Here is a 17,869-nt window from a genome sequence, read left to right as displayed (position 1 = left end):
GTTCTGAAATGAAATGTTAATCGTATTGGGAGGGATCACCTTTTCATGGTAACCTCAATCACATTCTCGGTCTTGATAAAAGCTCAATTTAATCTGCCGTCTGCTGCGCTGGTGCCATTTCTCTCCTACAGGTGCATTTAAATATATGTGTGTGTGTGTGTGTGTGTGTGTGTGTGTGTGTGTTTGTCTGTGTGTGTATGTGTGTATGTGCGTGCGTGTGTGTGTCTGCGTGTGTGTGTGTGTGTGTGTGTGTGTTTGTCTGTGTGTGTATATGTGTGTGTCTGTGTGTATGTGTGTGCGTGTGCTGTAATACCCATGCTCCTCTCTGCTCCTCTGTGTGGTTTAGCGCTGTGATTATACTCAAGATGGAGGCAGACATCTGATCTCACCTGTTCAGGCTGCTGTCACTGCAGGCTTAGGGGAGATCCTGTTAGTACCAGACGGCTGCTGCTCCATTCCTCTCTTTAGTGGTTTATAATTTCCCTTTAGCCCTTTCCTTAAATTCACTTCAGCTCTCTCCCTCATACACGCGTTCTTCCCCCTGTACACGTGTCCCCACCCCCTCTCACACACCTCTCTGTGCGATTTTCTTTCTCTTAAATCATTTAGCCTCACTTCATGAATACGACAGGAGTGTATGGTTCTTACAGTGCATGTTCACAAGCATATGAATAATAATGGTATTTGTCTCTTTCCCTTTTCCCGCTCCTCTTTCTCTCTGCCTCCACCATTCTCTCACTTCTTCTTTCTCACTCTGTAACTCCTTCTCTCCCTCTGTCTTTTTTCTTTTACATTCTCACCCACCTTATCTTCTCACTTTTATATTCTCTCTTTCGCATTCTCCCTCTCCCTTTTACTCTACTTCATGTTTCACACTCCTCCACCTCTTTTTACCCCCTCTCTCCCCCTCTCCCTCTCTCTGTCTTTCCCTCTCTCCCTCTCTCTTTGTCTCTCTCCCTTTCCCCATCTCTCTTTCCCTCCACCTCTCCCCCTCTCTCTCTCTACCTCTCACCCTCTCCGTCCCTCTCTCTTCCCCCCTTTCCCTCTCCCCTCTCTCACTCCCTGTCTCCCCCCCTCTCTCCTTCCCCCTCTCTCTGTCCCCCTCTCCCTCTCTCTCTCCCTCTCCCCCCTATCTCCCTTTCTCTCTCTCCCCCTCTCCCTCTCTCTCTCTCTCTCTCTCTCTCTCTCTCCCTCTCCCCCTCCCCCCCTCTCTCTCCCTCTCTCCCCCTCTCCTCTCAGCTGGAGTCCTTCCTGCAGGTGAACGTCACTCAGGTTCATGTGGATGAGTGCTCCATCACAGACTGCGGGGGCGGAGTCGAGGGGGGCGGTGGCTGCTCCAATCAGCTGTCGGTCAGCGGCGTGCCCACCGTGGTGGATGCTGGGAGCGTGTCTCTGGTTTCGGTGACGGTGACCACCACGGCGGTGTGTGGTTGCCCCGGGCGGGACCACCTCCACAGGTCCTGCTCCTCCTACCCCCAGAGCCCCTGCCACAACGGGGGTGTGTGCATCGACAGCAAGGCCGGCTACAGGTGAGTCTGCCACGGGGGTCCTGGTTGACCACAGGGGGGCCCTGGATTGTCACGGGGTGGTCTGGTTAACCACAGGGGATCCTGGTTGACCACAGGAGGTCCTGGTTAAACCCAGGGGGGCCCTGGATCGCCACGGGGTGGTCTGGTTAACCACAGGGGATCCTGGTTGACCACAGGGGGTCCTGGTTGACCACAGGGGGGCCCTGGATCGCCACGGGGTGGTCTGGTTAACCACAGGGGGTCCTGGTTGACCACAGGAGGTCCTGGTTAAACCCAGGGGGGCCCTGGATCGCCACGGGGTGGTCTGGATAACCACAGGGGGTCCTGGTTGACCACAGGAGGTCCTGGTTAAACCCAGGGGGGCCCTGGATCGCCACGGGGTGGTCTGGATAACCACAGGGGGTCCTGGTTGACCACAGGAGGTCCTGGTTAAACCCAGGGGGGCCCTGGATCGCCACGGGGTGGTCTGGATAACCACAGGGGATCCTGGTTGACCACAGGGGGCCCTGGATTGCCACGGGGTGGTCTGGATAACCACAGGGGGTCCTGGATTGCCACGGGGTGGTCTGGATAACCACAGGGGGTCCTGGTTGACCACAGGGGTGAAGCCTGCCTCATTGCACATAAGCACATAAGAACTCATTCCAATCGCTCATTTTTCACCTTTTTTCAACTTCTTTTCCTTTGCCTGGCTCGGAAATCAACCAAGGTCCGCCATATTTAAGGATATTTTAACCCATTAAATGTTCCTCCTAGAAGCTAGAAGTAGAAGTTAGGAGGCTCTCAAACTTTCCTTTGATCAACGAAACAAGAGTGCATTATTTTTTTTCCAGAGAGCCACATGTATAAATGATCGACCTGTTGATCCACCTCTCTCCATCTGCCAGGCATATACCACGTTTGTAACTGACGTGGCTTCGAACTGATGTTTGAAGGAGAAAGGTCATTGATTTTTGCCTAATTCTTTTTCTTGATTTCCTTTACTTCTTTTTCTGGCCTCTTTCTCTAGTCTCTCCCGATTGGTGGAGCTAGGAGTGGGAAAAGGAAGAAGGAGAGGTGAAAATAAACAGCCCTCCGTCTCTCCTGCATCATGGCACATAAGTGTGCTATACAACCAGGCCCACAACCAGGTGTCTGACCTGTGTTGAGAGTGCTCTATTACAACCAGGTGTCTGACCTGTGTCGAGTGTGTTGTATTAGAACCAGGTGTCTGACCTGTGTGAAGTGTGTTGTATTAGAACCAGGTGTCTGACCTGTGTGAAGTGTGTTGTATTAGAACCAGGTGTCTGACCTGCGTCACACTGGCCTGAGCTAGATTACAATGAGCTTTCTCATAAAGTGCGCTATATTACAACCTGGGGCTATTTTACCTGGATTAATGAGTTAGCTGGATAACTGCACTGAGTAAAATCTTTTTACTTCAGTCCATGTTCCGCATTTTTGCAGTGAAATCAAATGTCAGATACGGTTGAGTTCATTAAATTATTAAGAGCAGAAGGTGTCCCAAAATCCTGAAATGGATCAGCCCTTGCTGTGCTCTGTGTAAAGTGATCTAGATTGAAATGAGGCTGCTCATTAGGTGATCTAGAATAAAATGAAGTTTCTCATTAGGTGTTCTAGATTAAAATGAAGTTTCTCATTAGGTGTGCTGGATCACAGACTGCCTCACCTACATTCAGTGAGACAGATTACAGCCAGGTATCTAACCTACATTGAAAGCTGGAGCAACTCCTGAATTTTCTCACACAAATAGAAAAACATGTCTATTAACAGCTCTTGGAGTTGAAATTTAAATTTGTAAATCTGTGATTCTCAACCTTTGTTTTTTTGCCCCCAAGGCCCCCATATTCCACCCACCCCCCATAGGTGACATGACAACCTGTCAGCCTGTCATCATCGTGATCCATCTGTACACACTCCGATGCAGTTCGTCAAGCTTATTCCGCTTTAAGAAAAACAATAAAATGTACTCGCAAACATGAGAGTGTGACATTAAAAGCAGTACAATGGTTACTGCTCATACTGTTAATTGCTTGCTTTGTGTGTTTTTTATTTGGCAGAATGTCTTGATGTTTTGTGATTGAAGCTTTCAGTAATTTCCTGTCATCACGAGCCCCCCCGACCGCTCCTTGTGGCCCCCTGTTGAGCACCACTGCTGGAAAAGTTTGTACGAACATGGGCAGTGATGTTTACTAAACGGATTGACCCAGCTGAGAGAGAGGGCAAGAGACAGAGGAGGGGACGTCAAGGGGTCAATTGAAATAAGTTACAGTAGTTGCAACAGTTTTTGAAAAAATATACGAGCAACTTCAGCCGCATTCCAGCAGTCAGGATGTGGGTCATACCAGCTATGAATGCTTAGTGAGTTTGTGTTTTGGGAGACAACCACAGAAACTGAAGTGCGGGAGGGATTTGAGAGATTGACATTCCACCTGTATAATCGCAATCTGAGGGTGCGTGGCTGGCTACCCCCTTGCTATTCGCGGGTCTGGCGTCGGAGCGAATGAAAGGCCAGATTAGCACACGGTGCGGAGCGGGAGTGATGAAATGCGCTGAAACGCGGTGTTTTGGGTTTAGACGGGCGAACAGCGCCCGCGGCACACAGGCATCCGGCGCTCAGAGCGAAAGATCCAGCCAAACACGCGTTCGACTGCGCAGGCAGCTCACCTGAGAGACCTCACAAATGCAAAACGGCGTCCCCTTTCCCGCTTCTGCGCGCCTGTTTATTTATCCGTTTTGATTCCCTTTTTTTATCTTCCGCTACCAGAGAATCACAACAGGGCCGTGACAGACCCCGCGCACGGCGACAGACGTGGCCCGTCGTGTTTGTTATAACCGGGAGACGTGATTATCGGAGCCGTTCCTCCACGCCGCTTCCTGGTTAGTCTCGTAATTGGGAGGACTTTGGGAATCCCGCTCATTTCCCTTTGCGAGCCAGCCCTTTGATGTCCCGTGAACCCCGGCCTGTGGTAATTTGATTCCCGACAGCGTTGTGGCAGTCTCGTTAGCGAGACAACGCACCGGTCTATTTGGCTGATTACTGGTAAGGAGATTCAGGGAGCTGCGTTCTGCGCTGCATATTTTGGCCCTCTGACATAGAGTCTTTGTACGCTTTTTGTAACTGACTGTCGATAGTGAGCCTCAGCTGTTGAGATAAATGCTTCTGTCGATAGCGAGCGTAGCCTCTTCAGGCTAATGCTTCAGGGGTGTTGGCATACTAAAAGCGAAAAGCCGCAGGTGATAGAAACAGTGTCAGTGAAGCCAGTTTTAACGATGCTAAATATACAAGCTGTGTAAATCCCTGCATATTATTTATAAGATGGAAAAGCAGGACAACAGCTGTGCAACGATTGGATTTTTTTAAAGCGGTAAATGTCAAATTGACCCTTTAAACCACACACACACACAAACTCTTGCAGCAGTGTGTGACAGCAGAGTAGAAGCATCTGGGCTGTCTGTGATTGGCTGGCCTGCAATGGCAGAACACCTACAGAAACAACATGGCTGTGCTTCTGTAGTTTCTACTCTGAAAGGGATGTCTCTGTGTGCAGCAATCTGCCACAGCTGTTTTCAGGATTACTTTTAAGGCACGCGCAAGGTTTGTTCCTGAAAATATGCAAAACCCCCCCAACCTTCTCTGTCTTCTCCTCGCGTATGGCTCCACAGCCATTGAAATTCACTTTCAAGCCCCGTGTTTGGGTAAAAAAAAAAACGTATTAAGTCAAATTGTTTTCACTTTAATTAAATCGGGAAAGTACACCCAGGCTTAGTCTTTGGCTGGACGCTGCGCCAAACGATTGCTCCAATGCGAAATAAAACGCTCAGTATCCCAGCTAATCCCTACTGTTATATTCAGTGCACAATGTGTATCTTTGTGGATTAAACAGAATTTACCCACCTGAGTCAGATTCATACATTAAAAATATTCACTGTGTGCTTCCAACATGACTGGCTTCCCGCTCTAAACCGATTCTTCCTACCCCACCATGAGGCTGGTTTGTTATTACCAAGCTGTTCGTTTTGCTTTGGGGCGTTCGCTTCTGCGGTGGGTGGCACCGTCGCCTCCCAACACGAAGGCCCCAGGTTCAAATCCCAGTCAGGGAGAAAGAGGCTCAGGTACTGGGTGGATGAATGGGTTTACCTAACTCAGCTTTGCTGCAGTACCCCCCCCGCCACCCCCCACCACTTAATCACCCATTAGCGGGACTGTGCTACAATATCGCGCTTGAGGGGACTGTACCATTCGAGAAACAGACTTATCCTTCATGCTCTGAAGTAAACTGCAGGCCTCCAGTTTTTGCCTCAAAGTTAGCAAGGGCACGGCGTTTTGTGCGCTAGGACGTTCGCAATGACGTTACTCCGAGCACACGCCACTTTGTCCGGGAAGATAAAGGGGTACCATTTATAAATGGCTGCACAACAAAGAGAAGATGCATATCGGTATGTACGGACGCTGGTCGGACACCCGCGCAGCTAGAGAGCGGTATATTTATTTTATCAGCGCAGTCCGATATGCAACAGCTCAAGCCCAGACATTGCACATAAACAAGGCTTGCGTGGGGACTGTTGTTCGGGTGGTGCGGTTGTTGTGGAGGAGGCTTGGAGACAGTTGGGTTGATGTTCCTGTTGATGCATCGCACACGTGTTAATTAAAAGGATTCCACCATGGCTTGCAAGCAGCCACAGTTACAGTCTCATGAAGATGAATGTTTCTAGGAAGGGCTGAGAAATTATTTGTCTGCTTCCTTTTCTTACCAGCCCCACCCCCTGAAAAGAAGGAAAAAAACACATTAGAGACAAAAGGAGAGAGAGAAATTGCACTCACTGTGTCATTTCTGAGATTATGTTTGTCTCCTCTGATGGAATAAATTAGTCTGCTTATTGTGTGGCTGTTTCTTTCTTTATTTATTTATCATTTGCAGTGACTCGGGAGAAATCTCTTGCTCAGACAGTCATTAAAGCAGGAGATGGGGTGGGGAGGGGGGGGTCAGAAAAGCTTGCTGCCCTTTGGATCTCAGAGAACTCAGTGACTCATTTTCATGCTCTGTATCTTGATTGCAGTGCACGGTACGCCAGGTTTGCTATCTGCTGCTCCTTGTTCTGAGGAAGAACTGACTGTGTGTGTGTGCGTGTGTGTGTGTGTGATGCATGCATATGTGTGTGCATGTATGTGTGTGCGCATGTGTGTGCATGTATGTCTGCTTGTGTGTGCGTGTGTGTGTGTGCATCGCATGTGTGTGTGCCGTGCCTGTGCATGGGTGGGTGGGTTGATGTGTGTGTGTGCATGCATGTGTCCGTGTGAAATCCACTTGCTATCCTTGCTTATACATTGGGCTGTAGCCCGACCTGGATAGTTTCACAGCGCATACAGTGTCTAAATATCTACCTGACCTCCACCCAGGCTCCGGGTGTCCGACCGCTGCTTCAGCCAGACGTCTGGGGAAACCCGGCCGTACTCGGCGGGGCCGTGAGCCCAGATCTTTCGGCAAACAGGCTGTGGATCCAGCGGCTCGGCGGCGTATCTGTTTTTCGGCGGATAAACAAAGGCGCGCGTGAGAACGCGCCGAGCCACGCGGGGGATGTCGGCTAGGGAGCCGGGGCTAGCGGTATTTTGTAAATAGAGCGCTTTCGACTTTATCGCCCGGGCCCGTTTGGGTTTGTGCGCGGGCAGATCGACAGGCAGCCGTTTCCCCCAGGACCCGCTCCCCGTGTTTGTTTGGCTGATTGCTCCGCCGCTGCGTCTCGTCTGGGAGCCTCCCCGCACGCTTCCCGCTCTCCCAGCCGCCGCGTGGCCGCCATCGCGGTTAGCGCTTATTAGACGGAGCTGTCCGAGTGGCGAGGACGAACTCTACGTCTCAAACTCTACCGCCCCGGCCCGGCCCTGCCCGACCCGTCTCACTGTCTGACTGAGTCCCGGTGATGGAGGGATGGAGAGAGAGTGAGAGAGAGATTAAAAAACACCTTTATTCTGACATTTCCAGTTACAAATTCTAGAGCTTCGAAAACAAAACAAAACCATCCAACAACAAAAAAAAAAGAAATGAACCAAAACATTCGCCGCACGGGCAGAGGGAGAGGGCGAGAGAGCAAGCCTGAGAGTAGGAGTGAGAGAGTGAGTGGGTGGGTGGGATGGAGGGAGGGAGAGAGAAAGGAGGGAGGTAGAGAGAGAGGGGAAAATGGAGGGGATGGGAGAGAGAAGGGAGGGAGGTAGAGAGATGGAGGGAGAGAGGTAGAGATTGAGTGAGAGAAGAAGAGAGATGGAGTAAGAGGCAGAGAGAGACTGAGTGAGAGAGAGGGAAAGAGTGGGACACATAACCTCACTGGAGACAGAAACAACAGGGCTGCAGCAGTGTGGGTGGGGCGGGGGCGTGAGGTGGGTGTTGGGGGGTGTGAGAGAGGAGAGGAAGAAAGGGATGAGGGAGGAGAAATGTAAAGGGGAAAGAAGAAAGTGGGAGTAGAGAGATAGCGGAGAAGGAATTAAAAAGGTGAAAATTAGATGAGGAGGAGAAAAGAGAGAGGAAGAGAGGGAAACAGATGGTGGCGGGAGAGAAAGAAAGGAAAAGGAGAGTGAGAGAGTGATGGCGAAAGTGGAGACAGTAAGTTGGGAAAGAGAACATACGAGAGCCGAAGATTATCTCCATTATCCACGGAAATTACAGCGCTTCTGAAAAAGCAAACACCGGCAGGAAATGTGGCATTCAGGTGAAGCCCTCACGTGTGACGGAAGATTAGTCTGGTGTGTGCTCAGGAAGAGGAGAGAGAACTACAGTACACGTGAGAGGCGGAGGGGGGGGAGAGGAAGGGTGGGAGGGAGGGGGGGAAGAGGTGTGTACGTGGGTTTGGACCATGTGTTGCTGAAGTAAGAGATGCTGAAATGTGTGTGTGAATGTCACACAGACTTTTGAGAGGCTGTGGCTGCAGGTAAACATGTTTGTGCTGTCGAGAGGGTTTTCAGCCGAACCCTGCTGAAAATTCCAGTTTAAACCAGCCTAAGCCGGTCCAGCTGGTTTAAGCTGCGTTTTTCAACACTTTTAGCTGGTCAACCAGCTGTTCACCAGCCTATATAGTCAGGTAGTCCACCAGCTTACTCTGCCAGCTTAACTAGCTTTGGCCTGCTTTGTCAAGCTAGAAACCAGCTTTGGTCAGCTATAAAGTGTCAAAAACACAGCTTAGACCATCTTAAACCAGTTTAGAATCCCAGCTGGTGTTAGCTGGCATTTCCAACGTAGCTAGAACACCAGCAGTAGGAAGCTAGAAAAGTAAATAATGCTAGTTAGTCTGGGCCAGGTATAGATGCGTGCCATTAGGCCTGCTTTATTAGGGAATGTGGGTGCCCCAGGCCCCATTTCTGGCTCAATGTTACATTTACCCTAATTTTTAATTGTCCAGAGGAAGGTGCTGAAACAGGACGTATGACTGTCTACATAGGGGTGGAGTGCAAGGGCCGATCTGTTTCAAGATTTTGTGGCAACTCCTGCTCTTAATTTATAGCTTGGTAATTTATATAAGCACCAGCTACAGTCACAGACTAGAGGTGTATCCTAAAGGTTTCACTGATCCAGTACAGGAGTGAACCGGGGTAGTTTATAGAGCAGTCAAAAGCTAAAATTAAGGTAACTGGTCCCTCTAGGACCGGAGTTGTGCGGCCCTGCTCGACACTCTTCTGAACTGGACAGATGAAGGTGCTGACATGGGACAGTAATGCAAATATAACTGAGCCTTACAAACTGGCTTAAAACATGCAAATGTGTGTGCCCCAGTACACGTGGGATAGGCTATGTGAATGTGTGTCTTTACACATAAACAGGATTATATCAGAGACGTGATCCTGACTGTGTAGGGAATTGTGTGCCTACTTTTTATTTAAATTATTAATATTTTTTTGGTTAGCCTGGGATCCAGTGATAGAATCTAAATAGTAAATTATGCGTACACCTGTGCTATCAGTTCTGCTACGAGGTACAAGCTGTTTGCGAGCGTTCGTGCTGCCAGGCTAATCGCGCCATTACAGTGTGTGTCGCGATGGAATCCGTCTCTTGTGGGAGGCGAGTGGAATGTGCCCGGGCGGGATAGGGATCTCGGCGTTCCGCGGAACAGCGACGTCGGGAATGCTTATGAGCGGTGGGAGAGCCCGTTCCCCGGGGCCGGGAAAAGATGTTAGCGAGAGAGCTCCCCCTGCGGGGGGGGATTTTCCACGGCCCGCTGGTTAAAGCGGAGGAGCGGTTGCCAGCGTGAGAGTGAGGTGGCTTATCTCTCAGTGCAGTGGCTAGCGCGTGTGTGCTCTGGGAGAACTGCGGCCGCTGAGGGGGGGATGGACAGAACATCGCTGGCTTTCTGTAATCTCCGCTCTTACAAGCCCACTCCAATGGACAACACACACTCTCAGAAAAAAGGTACAAAAATACCTAAAAAGGTACAAGCTCTTGTCACTGGTGGTTCCTTATACATAAAATTGTACCCCTAGCCAGAAATATATTATTCATTAGTGCCTTGTTTGCTCGTGAAAGGAACTTATTAGTACCCATATAGAACATTTCTGTTCTGTCAGTGTACATGCGAAATGTTGTCACGTCTCGTGTTCCTGTCCTATAGTTAGTTTCTGTGTTTTTTCCCGGCTTCATGTATTCGCTTTGTTAAATTTTCAGTTTCATGTTTCCCTTTTCCCAGTCCTCCTGTCTGCCTGACCTGTCTCTGTCCAAACCCTGCCCCCCTCCTCCTGTCTGCCTGACCTGTCTCTGTCCAAACCCTGCCCCCCTCCTCCTGTCTGCCTGACCTGTCTCTGTCCAAACCCTGCCCCCCTCCTCCTGTCTGCCTGACCTGTCTCTGTCCAAACCCTGCCCCCCTCCTCCTGTCTGCCTGACCTGTCTCTGTCCAAACCCTGCCCCAGTCCTCCTTCTCCCCTTACCCGTCTCCTGCCCTTCATCCCTTCTGTTCTCCAGCCCCCTCGTCTTGATCTCCTGTCTTCGCCTCCTGCCTGTCTGTGGACTTCACCCTGCGTACTCTTCATCGTTCTGGTTGCTTGGACTCTGACACTTACCTGTATTCCCCCGTTTGCTGTGCTTTGACCTGTTTCTGATTGATTCTTATAACAAACGTGTTCTTTTAAAAACAAAAAAGTATTCGATTCTACTTCTCTATATCTTTGGGTGCAGTGGGCAGTGAGGAGCAGGTGTGGGGCAGTGTGGGGTAGGTGTGGAGCAGGTGTGGGGCAGGTGTAGGTAGGCTTGGGCCCTCCCCAGCAGGTTGGTGGTTCTTGGCAGGGCAAGGTGCTGATGGAGGTGCACTGCCCAGAAACACTGTAGCCATGGACGGTATGTCAGCAGAATTAAAAGTCTAAGTCTAAGTCACCCAACTTATGGGTGTCCAGCAAGCCGATAAATTATATTTTGAGGGGCTTGTAGCAGGAGGCGGACAACGTGTAGTGGCAGAAATGGGGTTGTTACGGAAAGCCGGCAGGAAAGAGAAATTGGTTGCAACTGTCACACCTGGGGGTGTGTGGGGTGGTGTGGAGTCGGGGGGGAGGTGTGTGTCCATCAGCTATGCAGTCACTCTGTACTGCTGCACAGAAATCTGCTCCCCACAAAGAACCATGATAGCGAGTGTTAACCGAGGGCATTAACTGCAGCCATTCTCTCCATCTCTCTCTGTCTCTCTCTCCCTCTCTCCCTCTTCTCTCCATCTCTCTCTGTCTCTCTCTCCCTCTCTTTCTTTTCCTCTCCCTCTCTCTTACCCTCTCCCTCCCTCCTCCTATCTCTCTCCCTCTCTGTTTCTATCTCTCTCTCTCCCTCCCTCCCCATCTCTCTGTCTCCCTCTTTCTCTCCCTCTCTCTCCATCTCTCTCCCTCCCTCCTCCTATCTCTCTCCCTCTATCTTCCTCTCTTTCTTTTCCTCTCCCTCTCTCTCACCCTCTCCCTCCCTCCTCCTATCTCTCTCCCTCCTTCTTTCTCTTTCTCTCTCCCTCCCTCCCCCTCTCCCCCCCTCTGTCTCTCCCTCTCCTCTCTCTCCCTCTCTCCCTCTTTCTCTCTCACCCCCTCTCTGCCTCTCTCTCTCTCTCTCTCCCCCCCTCTCTCTCGCTCTCTCTCTCCCTCTCCCTCTCTCTCTCTCTCTCTCTCCCTCTCTCTCTCTCTCTCTCTCTCTCTCCGTGGCAGATGCCAGTGCCCTCCTCAGTTCGAGGGCCCGGAGTGCCAGCAGACCAAGCACAGTTTCCACGGTGACGGTTACGCCTGGTTCCCCCCGGCACGGCTGTGCTTTGAGAGCCACGTGTCGCTGGAGTTCGTCACCGAGGTGTCGGATGGCCTGCTGCTCTACAGCGGGCCCCTGGCCCAGCTGCAGCCCTGGGATCCCGAGGACTTCATGGCCATAGGTACAGTTCACAGGGACGCCTCCAGGGGGCGCCGGTCCCAACACACAACACGGAATTATTTTGGTTTTTAAAGCAAAGCGGAGAGAGGCAGACACCATCCCTGCACTGCTTGCTCTTTCAAACGAGCTGGGGGCCGGGGGTGACTTTGGCTCAGGACATAAGAGCAGTCGGAGGGCTGCCGGTTCGATCTCGCCCTGGGTGTGTACAAGTGTCCCTTGGTGTGTGTGTGTGTGTGTGTGTGTGTGTGTGTGTGGGTGAATGACAAGCATCAATTGTACAGCACTTTGGATAAAGGTGCTATATAAATGCAATAATTTTCCGTTTAGCTTCCAAAAAGAAATTCCTGTGCCCCCCCCCCCCCCCCGCATTCATCTGAGAGCTGCCATCCGGCTCACACTGGTATCATTCTTCTTCATCAGTGTACTGCCCTTTCACCATCAGATGTCAAAGGGTCAATACCGAATACCATCATAAAATACTCTTTATTTCGCTTAGAAATGCCACTTCAAATAAGCCTATGTCCTGTGATGCGATATGGACTCAAGAAAGCATGTTTAATTTGGACTATTATGTATGCAAAGGAGTATTTTATTTTATGCGATGTTATTTTATTTATTAACGAAAAGTGTACATGCAAGCACAAATTATAGAATTTTGATTCTTTGCTGATATTTTGTTGTTATTTTTCTTAATGTATTATTCATGTATACCACATGCTGTTACTTAAATATATATTATTATTTTTTCATAGTTTCTGCTCCATTGCATTTGTTTCTGCTGTAACAAGAGAAATTTCCCTTATAACATAAATTATGGGCATTTTTTTCCACTATAATTAAAACATTTTTCTGTGTTCTCTACCGTGACGTGATATGGTCTGAGACTGCTAAACACAAGACGGTGAAAGCAGAAAAACTGCTTCAGTCTGTAGTCTGTCTTCTCCTGGCTCACGAGTAAATGACCTTTGGGGAATAGGCAGCAGGCTTTTCTCTGGCCCAATTACATATCTACCCCCTCCCCCCACCAGTGCTGGGTGCAATGATGGGGAGACTGGTAGGATGTTGTCTTTTACATTTACCGATAATAGTATGGCAGGCTCACACCATTTGACATAACCTGACATCATATGTTATCTTGTGACAGCTGTTATATCATGTTTATAACAGTGTTATGTCAGCCTTATGGCAAGGGGTTGAAGTAAAGTGTTGGTATTGGAGTAGTGACAGAGGAGGGGAGGGTGGTGGGAGGGTTTTATATGTTCATGCCCTAAATGTGTTTGCCAACTCATGTACTCATGTAACACAGCCTCTCTGAAACTCTGAGGAACACTTAGAGACACTGAGAGACACTGAGAGACACTGGGAAAGACGGCTCGGCGGGGCAGTGGGAGGGAGGAGAGAAAGAATGGTAAAAATGGAGAGAGCAGGAAGAGAGATGGATAAGAACACAAGAAGAACTGCAGAGGAGGAAGTGGGAGAGGGAGCGACAGAGACAGAGATCGAGAGACAGAGACAGAGATCGAGAGACAGAGACAGAGACAGAGATCGAGAGACAGAGACAGAGATTGAGAGACAGAGACTGCGGGATTAGAAATGGAAAGAGACGATGCAGGAGGGAGAGAAGGAGGAGAGGAGAGACTGCAGTGAATGCAGAGAGAGCGATAAAGAAGCGGTATGAAAGTAAACGAAGAAATGATGAATGAGATGAAGTGATGAAAAGCGGACCATGGAATCCACAGTCGCAGTGAATGCGTCCTCTTGGGAAATTTCCCCATTTAAGGGAATTTGCTGAAAGCAGGGCGGCAGTAAAAGGCTCAGGCTATGAGTGGGTACAGGACAAGGTGAGCTCCAGGAAGCCGCTTTGTCCCCGGCTCTACTGTTGTAAAGGTGCAGAATCTGATTTGTTTGGACAGCTTGTGATCCGTTGTGTTATCTGCTTTGAATACGAGGCAGGGTGATTCCAGGGAGAGAGACTGGAGCCACGTTCTGTGGCTACGCCATACATGCTTGCATGGCTCTCAAATACCAATCTGTGGAAAGAAACTCAATGGAACTCCCATGAGCTGTTGCCCACTGTGAAAATTGTTTGCGTAGATTTATCAAGTCGTGCTTCTCTGTGAGTCTACATTTCCCATTCCTTGTGAGCGGCTGTTTTTCACAGTCCCGTTTCTCTGCTCTTTCGGGTGGAAGTGATTCTTTATTCAAAGTGGAAAAACATCATATGTGGCTGTTGAAACCTCCGCCTTTTTTTTCAGAGCAGTCGTTTTTTTCCATTATTCCAGAATTTGGATGTCCGAAGTGAATGTCCAGGTGAAATATATTTTATCCCATCCCTGTGTTATGAAATCCTCAAGGACCTAGAACACAACTGATATCATTCTTCATCGTTCTAGGGCAGAGACCTACATCTTCCACTAGATATCGAGAGCAAAGACTGATGTCCTTCATCTACTATCAGGAGCTCAGACCAACATGTTCAGTTTGCTATCAAGACCATAGACAGTCAGACATTGTCTACTAGCTATCGATAGCGCAGTCCAACATCCTCCAATGGCTTTCGAGAGCCCAGACAGACATCCTCCACACAGGTAGCCACTGCTATCGAGAGCACAGTCGACATCCTCCAATAGCTATCAAAAGCTCAGTCCGACATCGCCCAATAGCTATCGAGAGCCCGGTCCGATATCGTCCAATAGCTATCGAGAGCACAGTCCGACATCGTCTAATAGCTATCGAGAGCGCAGTCCGACATCCTCCACACTACCACAGGTAGCCACTGCTGTTTTTCAGTCCCCCACCTGACCCGCACACATTCTGTGCAGATGATATAAACATGGCAGTCGCCTACAGGCTGGGGGCAGGGCTGAGTGCTGAGACGCTGTCGTCCCAGCTCTCTGAAACCTTTCCTTAGCTGGACAACGCTAGAGCCAACCGTGCCTCGCCTAGCAGGATGGACTGGGCACAGTCTGCGGAGGCACTGTCCGGATCCCACCTCGAAACGGAAGCTCGACAGGGCGAGCCTCCTAACTGCCCCAGCGCGTGCTGTTTAAAGGGTGCTGTTTGATCACAGGGGTGTTTGCACACACCCCCGCCCCGTTGAAACAGAACAGAGGAGATGAAAGGAGCCAACAGGGCCCTAACCATGACTCGCCCGCTACTGTCAATTTGTCAAGAAGCCGTTTCACGGTCAAAACGTGTGCGCTTTTATCAACGTGTCAGGCCCGGCTTTAAATTTAGCGGATTTTACAGATAGTTGCATAGGGAGGTGGGCTGTCACTGTCTGCACATTCGGCTTTTGTGATGTGTGATATGCCATTCAAGTTAAAGGCGCATAGACAGAGAGACAGATTCCCCAGTATTTTCCTTTGTTTACGCTCAATATTTCAGATGGCTTCTTTTTTTTATATTATTCAGCCCGTATTTTTTCCAGTCTGTCCTTTTGCCCAGGGCAATTGAAATGAGCAGTTTTTCATATTTTAGGAAAATGCTTTTGCTTTTGCGGTTAGCCCTTCTGACACCGGCGATGGCGGAGAGGAGGGGCATGAATAAGGATGAGGACGGGAGGACTCGATCACATCGGCAGGCATGGATTAAGAGCAGGAGCGTGTAGGCTCAGAGTGCCTCCGCACACATCATCCCTGCCCTTGTCCGAATGCATTAGAGCAGCTGATACACAGGGCCTGTCTCTGGACCTACAACACTGTGACTGACAGGGGCCCTGTCCTGCGTCTCTCTCTCTCTCCCACCCTTTCTCCTTCTCTCTTTCACCCTCTCTCTCTCCCATTTCTCTCTCTCTCACTCTTTCACACTCTTTCACCCCACCTTTCTCCCTCTCTCTCACTCTTTCACCCCACCTTTCTCTCTCACTCTCTCATTCTTTCACCCCACCTTTCTCCCTCTCTCTCACTCTTTCACACTCTTTCACCCCACCTTTCTCACTCTTTTACCCCCCTCTCCCCCTCTCTCTCTTTCATCCCCCTTTATCCCCCTCTCAATCTTTCTCCCCCTTCTACCTCTCCCTCACTCTTTCACCCTCTCTCTCTCCCCTTTCTCTCTCTCTCTCATTCTTTCACACTCTCTCCCCACCTTTCTCACTCTTTTACCCCATCTCCCTCTCTGTCTCTCTCTTTCATCCCCCTTTATCCCTCTCTCACTCTTTCTCCCCACCTTTCTCCTTCTCTCACTCTTTTATCCCCCTTCTCCCTCTCTCTCTCTTTCACACTCTCTGTCTCGCTCTCACACACACTCTCTCCCCTTCTCTCTCTTTCTCTATCTCTCACACTCTCTTGCCCTTCCATCTCTTTCTCTCTCACACACTCACTCCCCCTGCTTCTCCTGACTAACAGCATCCAGGTGAATCTCCAGCAGCACTGTCCGTGTGCTCACACCCCAGCCTGGGTGATTCAGCCCAGCTCATACAGGGGGGCGGGGGCTAGGGGCTGGGGGCTGGGGCCAGCCTGCCAAGCTGCTGTGTTCTTCTGAAGCCCTTTCTCCTGAAGATGCCATGGGCATTCCTTCTGCCCCACAGCAATCTTAGTCGGGCAGCATTAGTTACGGCCACACTTTTTCCCTTTTTCTTTCCGTTGCTTTCTTCATCCCTCTTTCTTTTGTTTTCCTCTCTCCTCCCCCCTGGGTGGATCCAGCAGGTATCTGACAGGTGTTGTAATCCTGCGCAATTTTGTTAGAAGGTGCAAAGTTCCGTGCGCTGGGAGCATTTGCTGGTTTGATGATTTTGAATTTGTCAGTCGTCAGAGGAAAGAGAAATCGGAAGTTAATTAATGCCTTCCTTATTTATGGGCATGTGCATGTGGGTACGGAGAAAGAAAATGCAGCCGGTCTTTGGCTTCTCAGATTCTGCATCTATGTGAAATTATCTGGTGGGAACAGAAGGAGCTTTTCTGTTGAAAAAAAGTCTACTTCCAGAAGTTTCTGTGGCCTTGAAGACATTTTCTGAAAAGGGATGACCTCTCTCTCTCTCTCTCTCTCCCTCCCTCTCTCTCTCTCTCTCTTCCTCTCTCCCTCCCTCTCTCTCTCTCTCTCTCTCTCTTCAGAGCTGATCGACGGTACGCCCACCCTGAAGATTAACCACGGCTCCGGCACGCTAGTTCTGCAGTTGCCGAGCAACGTGCATGTGGCGGACAGACGGTGGCACCGGCTGGATGTGAGGAGTGACAGTAAGGTGGGTCTGCGTTGAGGCACGTTTCTCAAACCGCCCGCCCGTGCACAGGGGTTATGGGGACCCGCTGCCCCCGGCCCCGCCCGCTCACATCCCCCACACTGCACCGACAGACCGCCCGTGCTCCTGGAGTACTTAACAAAATGCCATTTAAAAAGGTCACGTTACCACACGCTCTCAATCACAGATGGAAGTGTTTGTCATGGGGAATCCAGAACCTCAAGAAAATAGAACATGGCTGCCACACGTGTCTGATCTATGTCCCTTTCGAACAGGGCTGTGCGATTGTGCGCGCAGGTTTTGTTTTTACCAAGTACCCTAGTTAAAGGGCCATATACACTGGTGCACTCCTGGATTAGATCACAGTAAATTGTTTAGTATCAATTCAACATTATGGTCATTACAACCAAAGGTTGTTAGGAATTTGTTTTGGTGAGCACCAGGAAACCAGAAAACCAGAAAACCTTGCTGCCCACCTCTGGTGTAGAATGTCTCACAGAGCCCAGGCCTTAAGGTTGATGCAGATCATGTGACAGGAAGGGGCGGAGCCTTGGTGACTGTCCAGGACTCGCTCTGTGTTCCGCAGGAAGTGCGCTTCACTCTGGACCGCTGCACCGCTGCCATGGTTACGGAGATGGAGGGCGTGGGCAGCTGGCTGACGACCGAGGACCACTCCAGCTGTGAGGTCAAGGGGGTCACACCCAACACGGCCAGGTAGAGCCCGTTGCCCTCTTCCCACCCCTTACCCTGGCCCCCTCCTCCGCCTGCATTTTACCCATAGATATGCGTGTTTAACTAGACAG

General features: G+C 50.1%; 1 protein-coding gene across 1 annotated transcript in view; it reads left to right on the top strand.

The window, feature by feature from the left end:
• Window positions 1–17,869, top strand: part of LOC133131148 (neural-cadherin-like) — a 205,514-nt gene that overhangs the window by 150,495 nt on the left and 37,150 nt on the right. The window contains exons 22-25 of the mRNA XM_061246326.1: window positions 1,240–1,529; window positions 11,677–11,891; window positions 16,942–17,069; window positions 17,653–17,780. Of these exons, the coding sequence (XP_061102310.1) occupies window positions 1,240–1,529; window positions 11,677–11,891; window positions 16,942–17,069; window positions 17,653–17,780 (761 nt within the window). The remainder of the gene's footprint in view (window positions 1–1,239; window positions 1,530–11,676; window positions 11,892–16,941; window positions 17,070–17,652; window positions 17,781–17,869) is intronic.

This window comes from Conger conger, chromosome 6, assembly GCF_963514075.1.
Source record: "Conger conger chromosome 6, fConCon1.1, whole genome shotgun sequence".
Lineage (NCBI taxonomy): Eukaryota > Metazoa > Chordata > Actinopteri > Anguilliformes > Congridae > Conger > Conger conger.
This window is presented reverse-complemented; position numbering and strand designations above follow the sequence as displayed.